The following is a 14,931-nucleotide window of genomic DNA, read 5'->3' as shown; positions in this document are numbered from 1 at the left end:
TAAGAATCAATCAGAAGGTTGCCAGAAAGATGCCCACTCAGAAACTGCTTGCCTGACTGAAAAACTGCAAAAGTAAGTAGAATTCAGTAATTTAAGAGGAGAGGAAGAGAAGAAGAGAGGGAGAAAAGGAGGAAGGGAAGGAGAGATTCTAAACACAAAAGGCTTCATACATTATACATTATACATTTCAGGTCAACAACCTACAGAAGTCCCCAACACCTGCTCTGAGAATTCAGCTTATATTTAACCAGCTACTGCTTTATTCATTACTTTAATTGATGCAAATGGTAACTTGTATTTTTAAAGTGCCTTACTTTTTAAAAATGCTTTCACAAATTATCTCATTGAACCTTTGTTCTTTCCACTAGAAAGCCTCTTTCTTAAACTAACAAACTTAAAGGATTTTAAAGAATGAAGCCAAAATCCATGTTTCTGAATATTTTATTGGGCAAAACACAAATAGATTTGTACGGATTGTTCTTATTTATCCCAGGCAGTTTCCCCTTCAGGATTTAACATGCACTTTTGAAGCTGAATGAACAGTTCCATTCCACTGCACCCAGTTTCACAATCATCCAACAATTAAAAAAAATTAGATCATCTGGCATAAAATACTTTATTTTTTGGTGGCAGAGGGGAAATCAGTTACAAAATTTTATTTAAAATGTTTCATATTTACAATCTATTCCCCTCCTCCCTCCAAGGGTATGTGTATTTATTTACATTATAGGATTAGAGAGGGACAATTCCATCCTACTCCCTGCAATTCCATTTTGTCCTCTCCTCTATGGCAATGGAAAAATTTGGGCCACTAGCCACCTTACGTTCCAAAAAAAAGTTGTTTCCTTAATTCTTAACCCATACCTTTTATCCCTGTCTTCCTTATGTTAGCTGCCTTCATACAGAGAGAGATCATCAAGATTGTATGGGAGTTTTGGTTCAAAGAGGTTGGGGTGATGTAACATATTCTGTGCTTCTCCTATCATTCCAACCACTGGCCCATTTCCAGTTACTAGAACAAGACCCCAGTTCGAGGAAGGAAAATATCAGTCATTACCCTATACTAGGCAGTGAGAAGCTCTAATTTTCTTCCTACTATTTTCTCTTCTTTATTCTCTAGGGATTCCTGGCCAAGTTATCAAGTTTTGCATGAAGGACTTGGATATAGAACTGAGAAAGTTTTGAACTGAATCAGGTCTCCATATGCACAGGAATATTCCCTGATCATCCAAGGAGATCATATTAAGGGAATACATTTAAGAAAGCAAAAGAGGAAGTTTCCTCCTTCCTTCTACCACTCCCTTTCCATCCGCTTGCTTAGCAAGAACAAAGCTGCAGGTAATGCTTCATTAAAAATACAATACCTGCAGTTTAAGAGTTACTGCATTCTTTTGGGTCAGTTAATGAAAACACATCATACCAAAAAGAATCACAGTTTAAGGCCATTTATGATATGCATTGTACAGTAAAGTCTTTCTTGCCTGCATCCTTCCCTATTTTCTTCTTTAAGTTTGGGATGGGATGAGAACAAGGTAATTCTGGACTCATTAGTTGAAGGGTACAAAACATAGCATTCTTACTGGAGGAAAGGGAGACAATCCCTTTGGTTCCCTCCCCAAATCAGGCATTTCAACCTATAGCAGGACATGCTTAGGAAATCTGAGTGACTAAAAATGACAGAAGAGGACACAACATCTTTTCCCAAATTAAATCCATCAAAAATCACTTCTTGCTTTAGGCATTTGTTTTTCATGAAAAGGGAGACAGTGGCCAAATTCTGGGTCAGGCACATAGCCCTAAACTGGGAATCTGAGAACTATACTGCATATTAGCAAAGCCGAGCAGGGAGCAGACATGCTTCTCTCTTTCAGGTGAGTGTGGTTCAGTTTCCTAGCTGGTTGGAAAGAATTTCATGCTGACAGCTGTACCCCCTTGTAAATCAGGTAGCAGCCACACTTGAAGTGTGTAAGTCTTCTAGTCTTAATTTGATATTTTTCCTCTATATACTGATGCCCTGTCCTATTTTAATAGCATGGAATATTCAACACTAATCCATGAATCACATTGAGAATGAGACCACACAAGGAAAAGAACTTTTCTAGTTCCATCCATTTCACATCACATGGGGTCAGGTTATACAAACAAAAATTAAAAAAAAAAAAAAATCACTTTATATCTGGAGCACCAGGAGAAAGGATAGGTAGTATCTTAACGAAACTGTGTAAGGAAAAATGGCCCACCCAAGTACTCTCTACAGTCAATGGAACCTGGAGCCCTTCTTTTGGATATTTTATACCATGCCTCCATGCTATCCTAATTAGGATAAACTATTTTTCTTCCCTACCAATGGTTTGAATGATAGGGTAGCACAGCCACCATATCCAATTTTATTGAGGGAGAAGGTCACCTTACCAGCTGGAAGAGAAAGAAATAGTCAGATTATACTTCAGAATTTTCTTTTGAAGGAACTAGGAAATTTTCTCATTATACTCTCTCCATGTAATCATGAATAGGCAGAAGAGGCATATGTAGATTCTGGTAAATTCAGTAGATATATATTTGTCAAAAAATATGGAGGCTGATTCCACATTAAGGTTCAGAGGGGATAAAAAGGATGCCAACCTTTTAGAAAACCCAAAGAAGTTAGGCCAAATGCATTTGGAGAGACTCACATATTTGCATCCAATTTGAAATAATAATAAAAACTTTCTGATGTACCATCCTAAAATACCATAAACAACATACTATACCAATTTCCTCTGGGGGAAAGAAATTTAAAGAAAAAAAAAAAAAGGAAATTAAAAGAACTTGAGTAAGAAAATAAAGTAAATTAAGGAAAAACAATCTAGAGGGACAATTCCAGAAAATAATGCCCCTTTTCTTTGACACCAAAATGATGTTGAGAAGTGAAGTCTCAATAAAGTGATCAAAATATTGTTGAGGTCTTGAACTGCATGTTCAAAGATAATCAGTTCCTTAAAGGTCTAGAGATAAACATATTTTTACTGAAAAGATGATTCCATCCAAAACTAAACAGAAGACTCTCCAAAGGTCCTACTCCTAAAGGGAATCTCTCTAGGAATGTTTTATGATCATTACATTTATTTGTATTGAAACAAGCACCCTGTGAAGTGTTTGGTGAAAGTATAAATGAATTCAGAAGAGGATACCACCTCAATCCTTTCTACTTGTTACATCTGATTTCATATGACTGGATGTACAGGGAGAAATAGCTTCTGGATTTGAATTCAATAACTATTTCTCAGATGGGAGGATTGATTTGATGTGTTCTCCAAAGAACATGAACTTCAAAACAGCTTAAGTCATTCACTAAAGAGATAGAGGAAGGATAAGAGGAGAGGTAAAAATGAGGAAAGAAAAAACAGCATATTTTGCAGTACTTAATAGAATACTTTGGATCCCAGCTTTTGGTGATAATTGATTAACAGATCAATCTTAAGAGTCCCATAAGATTCCCACAACATAGTTTATCAGGGTGTCCTGTCTTGCCTAGTGTACCAGATTCCATCTCTTTAACCAAGAGATAGACTTACTGATTTCAAAACAATTAGTTAAATAAAGATACTACAAGTCTGACTATACCATAGGTATATCACAGTATCAAAAAAGGAGACAACCAATCATTTTGTGTAATTCATTCTCTCTGAGAAAGCATGGAATTCTGGATAACACAAGGGTTTTATCCCTTATAAATAAAACCATACTTTAAATTTAAAACTTTTTCAAGTTTATTCTATACTGTCATAATATCAATTTTAAAAACTGGCCATAAAATGATGCACGTTTTTATTTGCTACCATCTCTTTTATCCCAAAGTAAATGGCAGAGGAGAAAAATATACTGATTTGAAAGTCTAAAAATGAGATTTTGGAGATTCTTTTCAACTAAAGGGCAGAAGTTGCTGCTTGACATATTGGTGCTATGATGGGAAAGCACTCATTTAGAAAAAGCTAGCTATTTGCTTGGTTTATGCCAAAGGACTATTTCCCTTTCTGTTACTTCATTTTTTTAAACTTATGTTTATTACCCATAGTCTTTGCCACCTCCATTCAACTTTCTTCAAGCTTAAAAAAAAAAAAAAAAAAAAAAAAAAAGCACAAATTGTAGACTTGACCCAAAGGCTTTCAGTTTGGGTATAAGGGAAATCAACATATTTAATACACTAAATGCAAATAATAAATCCACCCTTCAATAGTATTTTTTTCTGCCTTCTACTTAACAATTTAGTATCTCTTCACAAACATACTATAGCTTATAACAAGCTGCCTGGATAAAATTTGAGATGAGAAACTTTGCCAGTAAAACAAATGGTTTGAAAACATACACAATATGCAAAAATCCATACACAAAATACTCTTTTCCATTCCTTTCCCAGCCTTCCCCTGAGAAGATTAATGGTCCCTTATCCTTTGGACAGACAGGATAACTTTGGACATAATAAAGCCAAGAACATTTCTCCCTTAGGTTTTGATTAAAAGAACAGGAATAACTTTGGAATGGTGGTATCCAGAGTTTCTTTCTGGCTGTGTGATATACATGGATTATATAAGTCTCCCTTGGCAGAAGGTCCAAGGAGTCCCATTCAGAAGAAGGATGCAATCTGAACTGCTCAGAAAAAAGGATAAAGTCTAGCTAACAAGGAAACAGGAAAGCTTCTTAGTGTCAGAAGCAGGTTAAAATAATCAATGTAACCATGTATCTCTTTCATGTAGTAGGTGTTTTGATGGAAAACAACAAAAGAAAATAGTGATCAGGATATAACCTGAAGAAGGAAGTGAGCTTTTAAAAAAAGCTAGTGTAGCACTGTTAATCCTTTCATAGAAATATACTAAGTGGTTTCCAGGCAGAGAACTTATCCCTCTTTTGCTCAAGCATTCTAAATCTTGACTGGAAACAACTTTTCCCCTGGACAGCTCCAATTCTGAGATAGAGGAAGCAGTAAGAGATTCATGAACTGTGGTCAATTACATCAATACTTTTCTCTGAGATCCTATCAGCACTCCTTCTTGTACAAAATCCTGTCTCACAGCCAACAGTGGCTTTGTACATGAAATACCAAAACAGGAAATTTTTCTTCACTAGCAAAAGGAGGTTAAATAGGAATGGGATATGGCTATCTCATAAATATTAAAACATGCTTAATGGGGAGAAATTCTGTCCTGTTTGGACATACTCTAGGTTTGTGACTATCATGAGGAAACACTTGATGGCAAAGTAAGAAACATCTGTGGGCCAGAATGAAAATAGATACTGGACAAAGTCTTGAAGGGCCATGGCCAGGGGGAATTACATAATGATCCTGTCAGCAACATTTGTTATCTTTAATAAAATTTAAAAAAAAAAAATTAAAGCTAAGTTTCAAGTGTTTAAACTTAAGACAAAACTAAAGAAAGAGAGCTTTGGTTGATTATCTGTCTGGTTAAATTAGGGTTTAAAATTAATTACTTTCAAGGACTGGTTGGGAGATAAGTGGAAGGCACTTGCTTCCTAAGGAGGAGGAATGCAGTGAATTCTCTTTGCAGGTACCACTCTATACCCAACATCTGTGCAGAGAATGGTTACTCAGGACAAGAGTGATAGGGAAAGATGTGAGGGGAGGGACTGGTTTACAGGGCTAGCCAAAGGCAGGTTAGGATATCAGTGATTTCACCAGGACAAGAACTATAAAACAAAACTTTTTTTTTTCCCCCTTCCAAAACTTTGTGTTTGTGTGAGGGTTGGAAAGGCAAAGAATAAGACACCTTTCTTTGAAGGAGAGATGCAGCAGAGAAAGAATGTGAAACAACTTTCACTATTTACAAAATGCCATTTGGATTGGATGTGGTCACCTTCAATATTGTGAGAAAATGTCTTTTACATGAAGCAGCCACAGAAGTGTGGTTCCTAGACTGGGCTCAGAAAGGCCACATATTGTCCTGGGTAAGGGAGGGTGTCCTTTACAGGCCACCAAGAGGGCTCAATCTTCTGTCTCTTCATATGTAGTCTCATCAAAGGGCCGATCCAACAGAGGTACCAACCGATGACGGGAATACTTCAGCTGCAACAGATCCCCAACTTCATTTATTTCCTTTAATGCCTGATGAAAGCAAAGACAAAAAAAATAATCAGTCTAGTCAGGACACCACAGTTACTTATAGAGCATCCACCTTTTTGGTTCCATCACAGAGTAAGCTATATTCTAATATTCAATATTCAGTATTCAAGAATACAGTACAGATATACAGCTAAAAAAATTCTCTTCAGTCAACCAGAGATCTACTTTTCTTTAAGTTGGGAACTATATTTTTCTTTTGTAGGTTTTTTTATAGTGCCTACTATACACTATTAGGTTTAGGGAATAGAATATCAACCTCCATGTAGGCCTAACATTAGAAAATCAGGATGGGAATAGTTTAACTGGAGAATAAATTTGGGATATGCTGGAGAACCTATGAATATCATCAAATATACTGGCTGATATCATTCATTTCTCTTCTTGGATTAGTGAATTTTTGTAAGACAAGTACTGTTTTTGTTTTTGTATTTCTAATCATTAGCATGCTGTTGTGCATACTGTATGTATTAAATAAATATTTGCTGACTAGCTGAAACAAAGCAGAAAGACAAGAAAACCAAAACCTTATCCACCAAACTGATAAAAAAAACAAACAAACAATGCATTCTCTTCCCCCCAGAATGATCCTCCTACAAATAGAATTAGCATTTATTAATCACTCACAGTGTGTTAAATATTATGGTACTAGGAGAAATAACAAAGCTGAGATAAAACATGATTCTTGGCGTCAAAAATTAGGGGGAAAATGTGAAAAAATGTGCATTACATAATAATAAATAACTTCATATATTATATATATATATTTTTGTCAAAACTACAAAACCATGATATGTGAGATTTGAGTGGGATGCTACCAGAAAGGGTTCCTGGAAGAAATGTCATTTGATTTAGACTTTAAAGGATGGCTAGGAATTCAATGGGTAAAGAGAGGGAGACTATTTCAAAGATGCAAGTTTCAGTTGGATAGTTAATATTTCAAACTTTCTTTAAAGAAATAAAATTCCCAACCAATTTCTCTGCAGTTAGTTTTTAATGTACTGTAATCTTATTTATCTCTTCTTTTCCCACATTTGTCTGAATTTATTTTCACACTGCATATTTGTTTTGTCTCATTTAACATTTAATTTCTTTCTTCATCTAAAATAAATATCTTTTCTTCCTATAAATGAGTTAAGACACTACTAGAAAATTTCTTAATCAGCTTCTGAATACTATTAGTGCAGACAAAGGAATTAATATGATGAGGGTTTTCTCCACCACAAAGCATCAGACCTAGAGCAGGACATTCTAAAAAAGGTTGGCAAAATTGTTTACTCTAAGTCAAAGAACACAAATACAACTCTCTCAGTGAGAGAACTAGCACCAGGAAAGACTGAAATAAACAGAAGAGAGAGATTTTGTTTTCATTCTTCTTGTTTAGCACCAAGCCAAATAGGTTCTTCATAAATGATTTCTGAAAAGGGGATGTTGCACTTTCCCCTCTTGCCAAACATTTCACATCCCAAAACTCCTGCCTTGCACTTCTGCTCTGTGTCCTAGAAGAGACCAAGCTCCTCTAACTAAAATTTACCATTAGCCAAGTATTGTAACCCTTAGAGTTGCTAAATATCAATTAGCTAATCTGATCAGAAGAGATGGAATTACTCCTAGAGATAGGTGACCTGCCTTTTGGGGCTCTTATGAGAGGTGATAGGGATGTTTCTTGGCAGGCCCAAGCCCACTGAAGCCATATTCCACAATGTATCCTCCCTCTTCACTAATCCCCAAGTTTTTTCTTTTTTTAAATAAACAAACAAACCAAAAGAACACAAAAACAAATGTGGGTTGAACAACTTCTTTTCAGTCCTGTGGCAACAATATTCTCAAAGATTCTGGTTTTCATACCCTCTTCCTCCAAAAGGCTTAACTGTTAAGTCATTATAAAAACCATTAATTGTTAAACTGAACTACTTATGTTAGATAATTAGGAATGCTTCTTTTGAAAGGGACCTGTATGTGCACGAATGTTTGTGGCAGCCCTTTTTGTAGTGGCTAGAAACTGGAAACTGAATGGATGTCCATCAGTTGGAGAATGGCTAAATAAACTGTGGTATATGAAAATTATGGAATATTACTGTTCTGTAAGAAATGACCAACAGGATGATTTCAGAAAGGCCTGGAGAGACTTACACGAACTGATGCTGAGCGAAATGAGCAGGACCAGGAGATCATTATATACTTCAACAACAATACTAGATGATGACCAGTTCTGATGGATCAGGCCATCCTCAGCAACAAGATCAACCAAATCATTTCTAATGGAGCAGTAATGAACTGAACTAGCTATGCCCAGAAAAAGAACTCTGGGAGATGACTAAAAACCATTACATTAAATTCCCAATCCCTATATTTATGCATACATCCATTTTTGATTTCCTTCACAAGCTAATTGTACAATAATTCAGAGTCTGATTCTTTTTGTACAGCAAAATAATGTTTTGGTCATGTATACTTATTGTGTATCTAAGTTATATTTTAATATATTTAACATCTACTGGTCATCCTGCCATCTAGGGGAGGGGGTGGGGGGGGGGTAAGAGGTGAAAAATTGGAACAAGAGGTTTGGCAATTGTTAATGCTGTAAAGTTACCCATGTATATATCCTGTAAATAAAAGGCTATTAAATAAAAATTTAAAAAAAAAAAAAAAAAAAAAAAAAGGAATGCTTCTTTTAAAAATGGCAATGAGAAAAATGAAAATAAAATAACTCCTCCAAGTTTCTTAGGCTGAGCAGAAAGACATTCTTCATTCCAAAATGGAGAAAACATGACAGTTTACTAAAAGCTGAACTTTGCCATAAGAACAGTGGGCACCTTTGAGAAGATATTGAACTAAAAGCTCCATATGGAAACAATTTAAGTTTGAATTTCAGCTGGGAAAGTCCATTAACCATTTTTTCCTAAACTCTGATTTAGGATTTTATTAATTTAAAAGAAAAAGACCATGTGACTTGCCAAGACCACAAAGGAAATGGCATTTGTGAACTCTGATTTTAGAAGAGTGTAATATTTTTCATCACCATAAAATGAAAGAAAAAACCCACACTGGCCCAAAGGGATACAGGTTTCAAAGTTCCCCTCTGATCCCATGCCAAATATTCCAGGCAAGGAAGTTCTATTTACATAAAACAGCTATAAATTGTAACTGAAAACTAATGCCCATTGCGTGAGTTTATTTAATAAGAACAGGAATAAGGAAGCATTACATATATGTCACCATTTAATAACAAATAGTCTACTCTGAACTTCTGAATCACTGGATAGTGGTTTCTTAGGAAAACAACATGTTATTAATGATAGGGCTGAATGTATTGCTTCAGAGGAGGCACTATTCCAGGTAATCCACTCAACTGGACTGGTCCCCCAGTTCTTTTATTCTTTTAATTTGGAATACTTGCATTGATTTTGAGGTGGCCAACCTCATTTAGGAACAATGATTTCAAATACTTTATGTAATTGTTGCTTTAATCAGGAAAATCACCAAATAATTACATTTTATTTACATCATATAAGATCATATAAGGATTTCCTGTGGATTAGAAGTAGATGAATAGAGTCCTATCCCAACTTGTTCTTTAACAATATCCTTGACATGTAAATATAACAGGTTATGAAAGTAAATGAAATTTAATCCCTTAAAACAAATCTAATTTATGCAATCTTGTTGGAAAAGTCATTATTCACAAAGGCTGCAATTTGAATTTGATTTTTATTTTATTTCATGATAGGTTTATCCAAAAGAGCCATCAGATGTGAACATTTCAAATGCAATTTTAAATAATCATAAAGTTAAAAATTAAAGGCTAAATTGAATATTCCCAGATATGTGAAAATTCATGGAAAGACTAATTACACTCAATTACTTCACTAGTTCACCTACAATTTCCATAACTGCATGAGAAACTGGATAACCATATTGAAGAAGTCTAAATTATTTCTCAGCGTTGGTCTTATTTTTCACTATGGCCACAGAAGAAGTGTGCAATGAACTCTCATAATCCCTGCTTAAAAGAAAAGTACAAGGGAAAACCAGAAAATCAAATGCAACTGTCTGACTTAAAATCTAGCATAAAGCATTAAATCTACATGAGCTTGGAGTTCAAATGATTTTTTTTTTCTCCCTTGTGTCTTTATAGAATGCGAGGCTATAGTATTCCCAAGGCAGAGTTCAGAAATTGGATTAAAGAGACCACAGAAATTGGAACATAAAGGGTGATTGAGCTAAACTCAAAGTTAAATAAGGTGGCTGCCAAATGTAAGAGCTTATACAAAAAGCACATTTTAAAAGATTCTAATCACTTTGCTTTGTTGAAGTAAGAAGAGGGGCCTTTAAAAAGCCCTAAGAATTTGGAAATTTTAAAATAAAAAAATAAGTGGTTGCAAAATTAGATTTTTTTCTTTCTCTCAATTGCTCTTTAATGGAATTGCAACTAATTGCAGGAAGTATTCAATATTGTATATAAGAAAGGACCTAGTACTGGCAGTCATGCCATTAGTTGAAGTCTCATCTCTATCACCAAACTAGTGGTCTATGATGGGGTACATCATTTCATCTCTGTAAAAATAGGGGGATAGATTAAAATAAAGATGACAAAAGAAGAAATTATGTCATCTTTAGATCCTTTATAAGAAAAAGGGGACATGTTCTTCAGGTATCTGAATACCATTTTGCTTTTCTGACCTAAGGAAGAAGGCATTAGAAGAGAAATGTAAAAAGTTGTCTATCACCACCATCTGTTTTAGACACTATTCAAACTGAGATACAAAAAATTGAGGGTAATTTTATGAATAATTCCATTATATCTAGGCCCATATAAGACATAATTATCATTACTGTAAACATGCCCAAGACTGGAAAACTTACAGTATCAAGTATTTCTTTGGTATGTGCTGCTGACAAGCAAAACCTAGCTCGGGATTCAATAATTGGAGTGGCAGGAAATCCCACCACAACCACACCAATGTTCCGCTTCAACATTTCCCGTCCAAATGCACTAAAAGGGGGGAAAAACAAGGAAGAAAATCAGGAAGAATAAAAAAATAAAGCTCCTTTTGTCTTGAACTGTGCTACTCTTTGGTGGAACTACATTTTGAATCACCCACTGCCTTCTTTTAGCTCTGGAAGTGACACAACACAAAGGTTTCTTTTGTTCATTCCTTAAGGAGGTCTTACCCTGAAATGAGTTTCACTCACAAAGTTGAAAGATTATATTTGGCAGAGGAAGGAGTTTTCTAGCAAGGCTGGTTTAAATAGTTTTGTATCATAACCTATTTCTGATGTACTATAATGACCCACAGGGTTTAAATGAACTCAGCCTAAACCCTGGATTTTGGAATAAGAGATTTGGCAGGTTTTATAACTAGCAGGTGGATCAAATTATTGTCCAAAAGAAGAGAATCAGCTGTAATATGATTGTTTTTGAGCTCCCCGGTTGGCCAATTGGCTCTAGACTCTAGAACTGAAAATAATTTCAGATTCTGAACTTCTTTGCTTGAGAACAAGACTGCCTTTGAAATTAAGCTCTTCCTTTTTGCAGGACCAGTTCATCACCAGCTTTAGAAGATCACACAATTCCATTTGATCTCCCTTCCATTTCAAACCAAGCTGGTAGTAGAGGGCAGTGGTATCAAAATCAAATAGAAATAGAACCAACAAACTACATAAAGATCCCTATGAGTTTAACTCATAAAACCAGGTATTGCCATTATCTATGTTATATTATAATCCTCACTTTAAAGAGGAATAAACTGGAGTTGAAAAAAAGTAAAATACTGGCCATGGCATCCATAATTAGTAAAAGACAGAAGCAAAATTTGCACATAGATCTTATTCCAAGTTCAAGATTCTGTCTACTATACCATAGGACTTCCCCAAATATCCCAAAACCAAAGTACCTCCTACAAGTTCTAGAAATACTATAAAGCATAAATAATAAAGATATTATTATTAATAAATTATTAACTCTGATTCTATTGATTTGTAAAATCTTCAGGAAGTAGAGGCTATTTTATTGTATATTGATAAAAAAAGCTAAGGAATTTTCCCAACAGCATATACTCCAGAAAATACATATTCTCAAACTAGCTGTCTGAAGTTCAAAAGGGTTTTAAAAGGGTTCTCTATGACTTACCCAATTTTAGCTGGCATGTATAGCATCAAAGGCACCACAGGGGAATCTTCATTTCCATAAATGATGAAGCCCATCTCCTTCAATCGTCTTCTGAAATACCTAGTGTTTTCAGCTAGTTGTTGTACACATTCTTTGCCTGGAAAACATTGGGGAAAAATATACACAAACAAAATCACCAACAGATCAAGAACCATCCCTTAAAATACTATTATCTTCCTTTGCATCTGATTTGCATCTGAACTAGTTTACCAGTGTGACTCACTAGACAGAATACCAGACTTGGGAGTTGAAGAGAACTGAGTTTAAATCATGCCTCTGATACTTAATAGCTATGTAATCACAAACAAATCACTCTCCCAATCTTTCTAACCCTTTTCCTTCTCATTTGTAAATGGGAAACAGTCATATCTACAATACCAACTCACAAAGCATTATGAGAGATGTTCTCTGCAAACTTGGCAGCACATGTAGATATCACTATGGTATTTCTGGGCAGAACATAATCCAGTTGATCATCTAGAAATGATGTGTTTTTTGAGCACACAGGCAATTACCATAGTTCCTACCACAAAGTATGTGCCTAATAAATGTTTACTGACTGAATGACTCAAGAATAAAGAGGGCTTCTGAAGGACAGTAAATGTAAGAGGATACTGATATAATTTCTGCTAGCATGAGTTCTTTTGATTAGTTGAAAAATTCATACTGATGTAATAATTTCCTCTATTAATAACTGATTTTCAAAATTTTTCAGCACACACACAAAAAAACATCCTATTATCTGCCCCCATAATCAACTAATTTTTTTCCTCCTCTTCAACAAACATGCCTAAATTTCCCCTAACCAGGAGAAAATCCTCATTGGACCCTATCATTCATTCCCATCTCTTTCCCTTTCATAGCTAAATCCTTAGAAAAAACTCTATCCTCACTGTCTCCAGCTTTCTCTTCTAAATCCTTGGTAATTTGTCTTCCAATCTCATTACTCTATGGAAACTGCTCTTCCTACACTTACTAATTAACAATCTTAATTACTAAATCTATTGGTCTCTTTAAAAAGGCCTTAGCCTTTGATTTTTACCTTTCAGGGCTCAATAAATGCTTGCTGATTTGACCTGATTTCCTTACTGATGCCTCCTACATCCAAAGTCAGCTCTTACTTTCTCTTAGATATTTGAAACTCAGGTCCTTTGGCATCTTCACTGAATTATGTCCCTAAGTGAATTCTCCCCTCTTCTATATATTTCTATAGAGGGCATGAAATACCTCGTTCTCCTTCACCCCTCCACATCTAATCAAACTGATAAAAAATTTTTCATTTTACTTTTACAAGATCTCTTAATATCTGTCTCTCTCTGTACTTACAGAGCCAAAGTAATTTTTTGAAAGGGTAGGTCTGATCATGTCCCTTCCTTACTCAAATACTAATGCTTTTTTTATTGCCTCTATCATCAAGTATAACACTGTTTTTTTGTGTGTGTTTGTTTTTAAATTCTTCCTAAACTGATCCAAGCCTATTTTTATTATAATTTACTCCCATTTCTACATACCACAGTCCAGATAAATTTTCCCTTCCTTAAATACATCATTCCATCATCTATTCTAAGTCTCTTCACTGGCTGGTCCACATGCCTAGAATGTTCCTGGAATACTTTCTTTTTTTCAAAACTTAGTTCAAGTGACATCTTCTAAATGAAAACTTTCCCAATTCCCAGAATGGCATGTGTTCCCCACACCCATTTTACCTAGCGTCTATTTTGTAAATATTGTCCTGCCCTGAGGACAGTGACTGTTATTTTGTCTTTATAGCCCCAGAGCCCTAACATGATGTTTACTTGTAGACTGATTAATCTCTGCATTAATGATGTTTGTCTTTGTCAACTCCTAGATGAAGAGTTATCTCGTAACTCATTTTGTATTGCAGAAAAAAAAATATTGCTCTCTCATCATCTTCCTTGAATTCAAGTATCATTTTTATGCAGATAACTTCTAAATCCAAGTAGACCTTCATCCTTTTCCAAAATTTTAGACCCATATCTCCAATTCTCTGTTGGACATCTCTACCTGGATATCATATAGGTATTTCAAATTCAAGAGAACTCAGTATCTTTCTTTCCAAACCCATCCCTCCTCTGTATCTGTATTTCTGTCAAGAATTATCATTCAGATTTCATCATCTAGAAGTCATCTTTTATCTTCATTCTTATCAATAACCCTTTATAACCAATCAGGATATGACTTTGTTGATTCTATTTTCATATCTGCTGCATTCTTACCACTCATACAACTACCATTTCATACCTCTCACTAGGACTGCAGCAACAACTTCTTAATAGGTCTTTAAGATATTACATTTTGCCATTATGGAAGTGTTTAAAAATGGACATTTTAGTATAATGTATAATGTTTCCCAAGTGGCAGCTGTAGGAAAGTGTTAGTATCTATTAAGTACCTCTCTCCCAGTCAGATCACTCTTCTGGTTCTTTCTACCTATTTCTTTCTGTCCTCCTTCTGTCCCCTGCCTCTTTGACTAACGGCTTATGTTTGAGCCAAAATGCCTATCCATCAGGCAATTCAGATTTGGAAGAAAAAAATATGCATAGATTATATTGTGTTTAACCATGTTAGTGAGCTGATGCGACAAACAGAATTCTAATTCTTACAAGATTCTAATTGTGAAGGTGTG

The 14,931-nt window shown here is 35.1% G+C and overlaps 1 protein-coding gene across 1 annotated transcript in view; it reads right to left on the bottom strand.

Annotated features, from left to right (window-relative positions):
* Positions 1 to 423: 423 nt before the first annotated feature.
* Positions 424 to 14,931, bottom strand: part of SPTLC2 (serine palmitoyltransferase long chain base subunit 2) — a 143,314-nt gene continuing 128,806 nt past the window's right edge. Inside the window, exons 10-12 of the mRNA XM_031952439.1 lie at positions 12,246 to 12,381; positions 10,979 to 11,108; positions 424 to 6,097 (exon numbers count right to left, since the gene is read on the bottom strand). Coding sequence (XP_031808299.1) covers positions 5,978 to 6,097; positions 10,979 to 11,108; positions 12,246 to 12,381 — 386 coding nt within the window. The 3' untranslated portion in view covers positions 424 to 5,977. The remainder of the gene's footprint in view (positions 6,098 to 10,978; positions 11,109 to 12,245; positions 12,382 to 14,931) is intronic.

The sequence above is a fragment of the Sarcophilus harrisii genome, chromosome 2 (assembly GCF_902635505.1).
Source record: "Sarcophilus harrisii chromosome 2, mSarHar1.11, whole genome shotgun sequence".
Lineage (NCBI taxonomy): Eukaryota > Metazoa > Chordata > Mammalia > Dasyuromorphia > Dasyuridae > Sarcophilus > Sarcophilus harrisii.
Note: the sequence above shows the minus strand (reverse complement) of the source record. Positions and strands in the feature narration are given on the sequence as shown.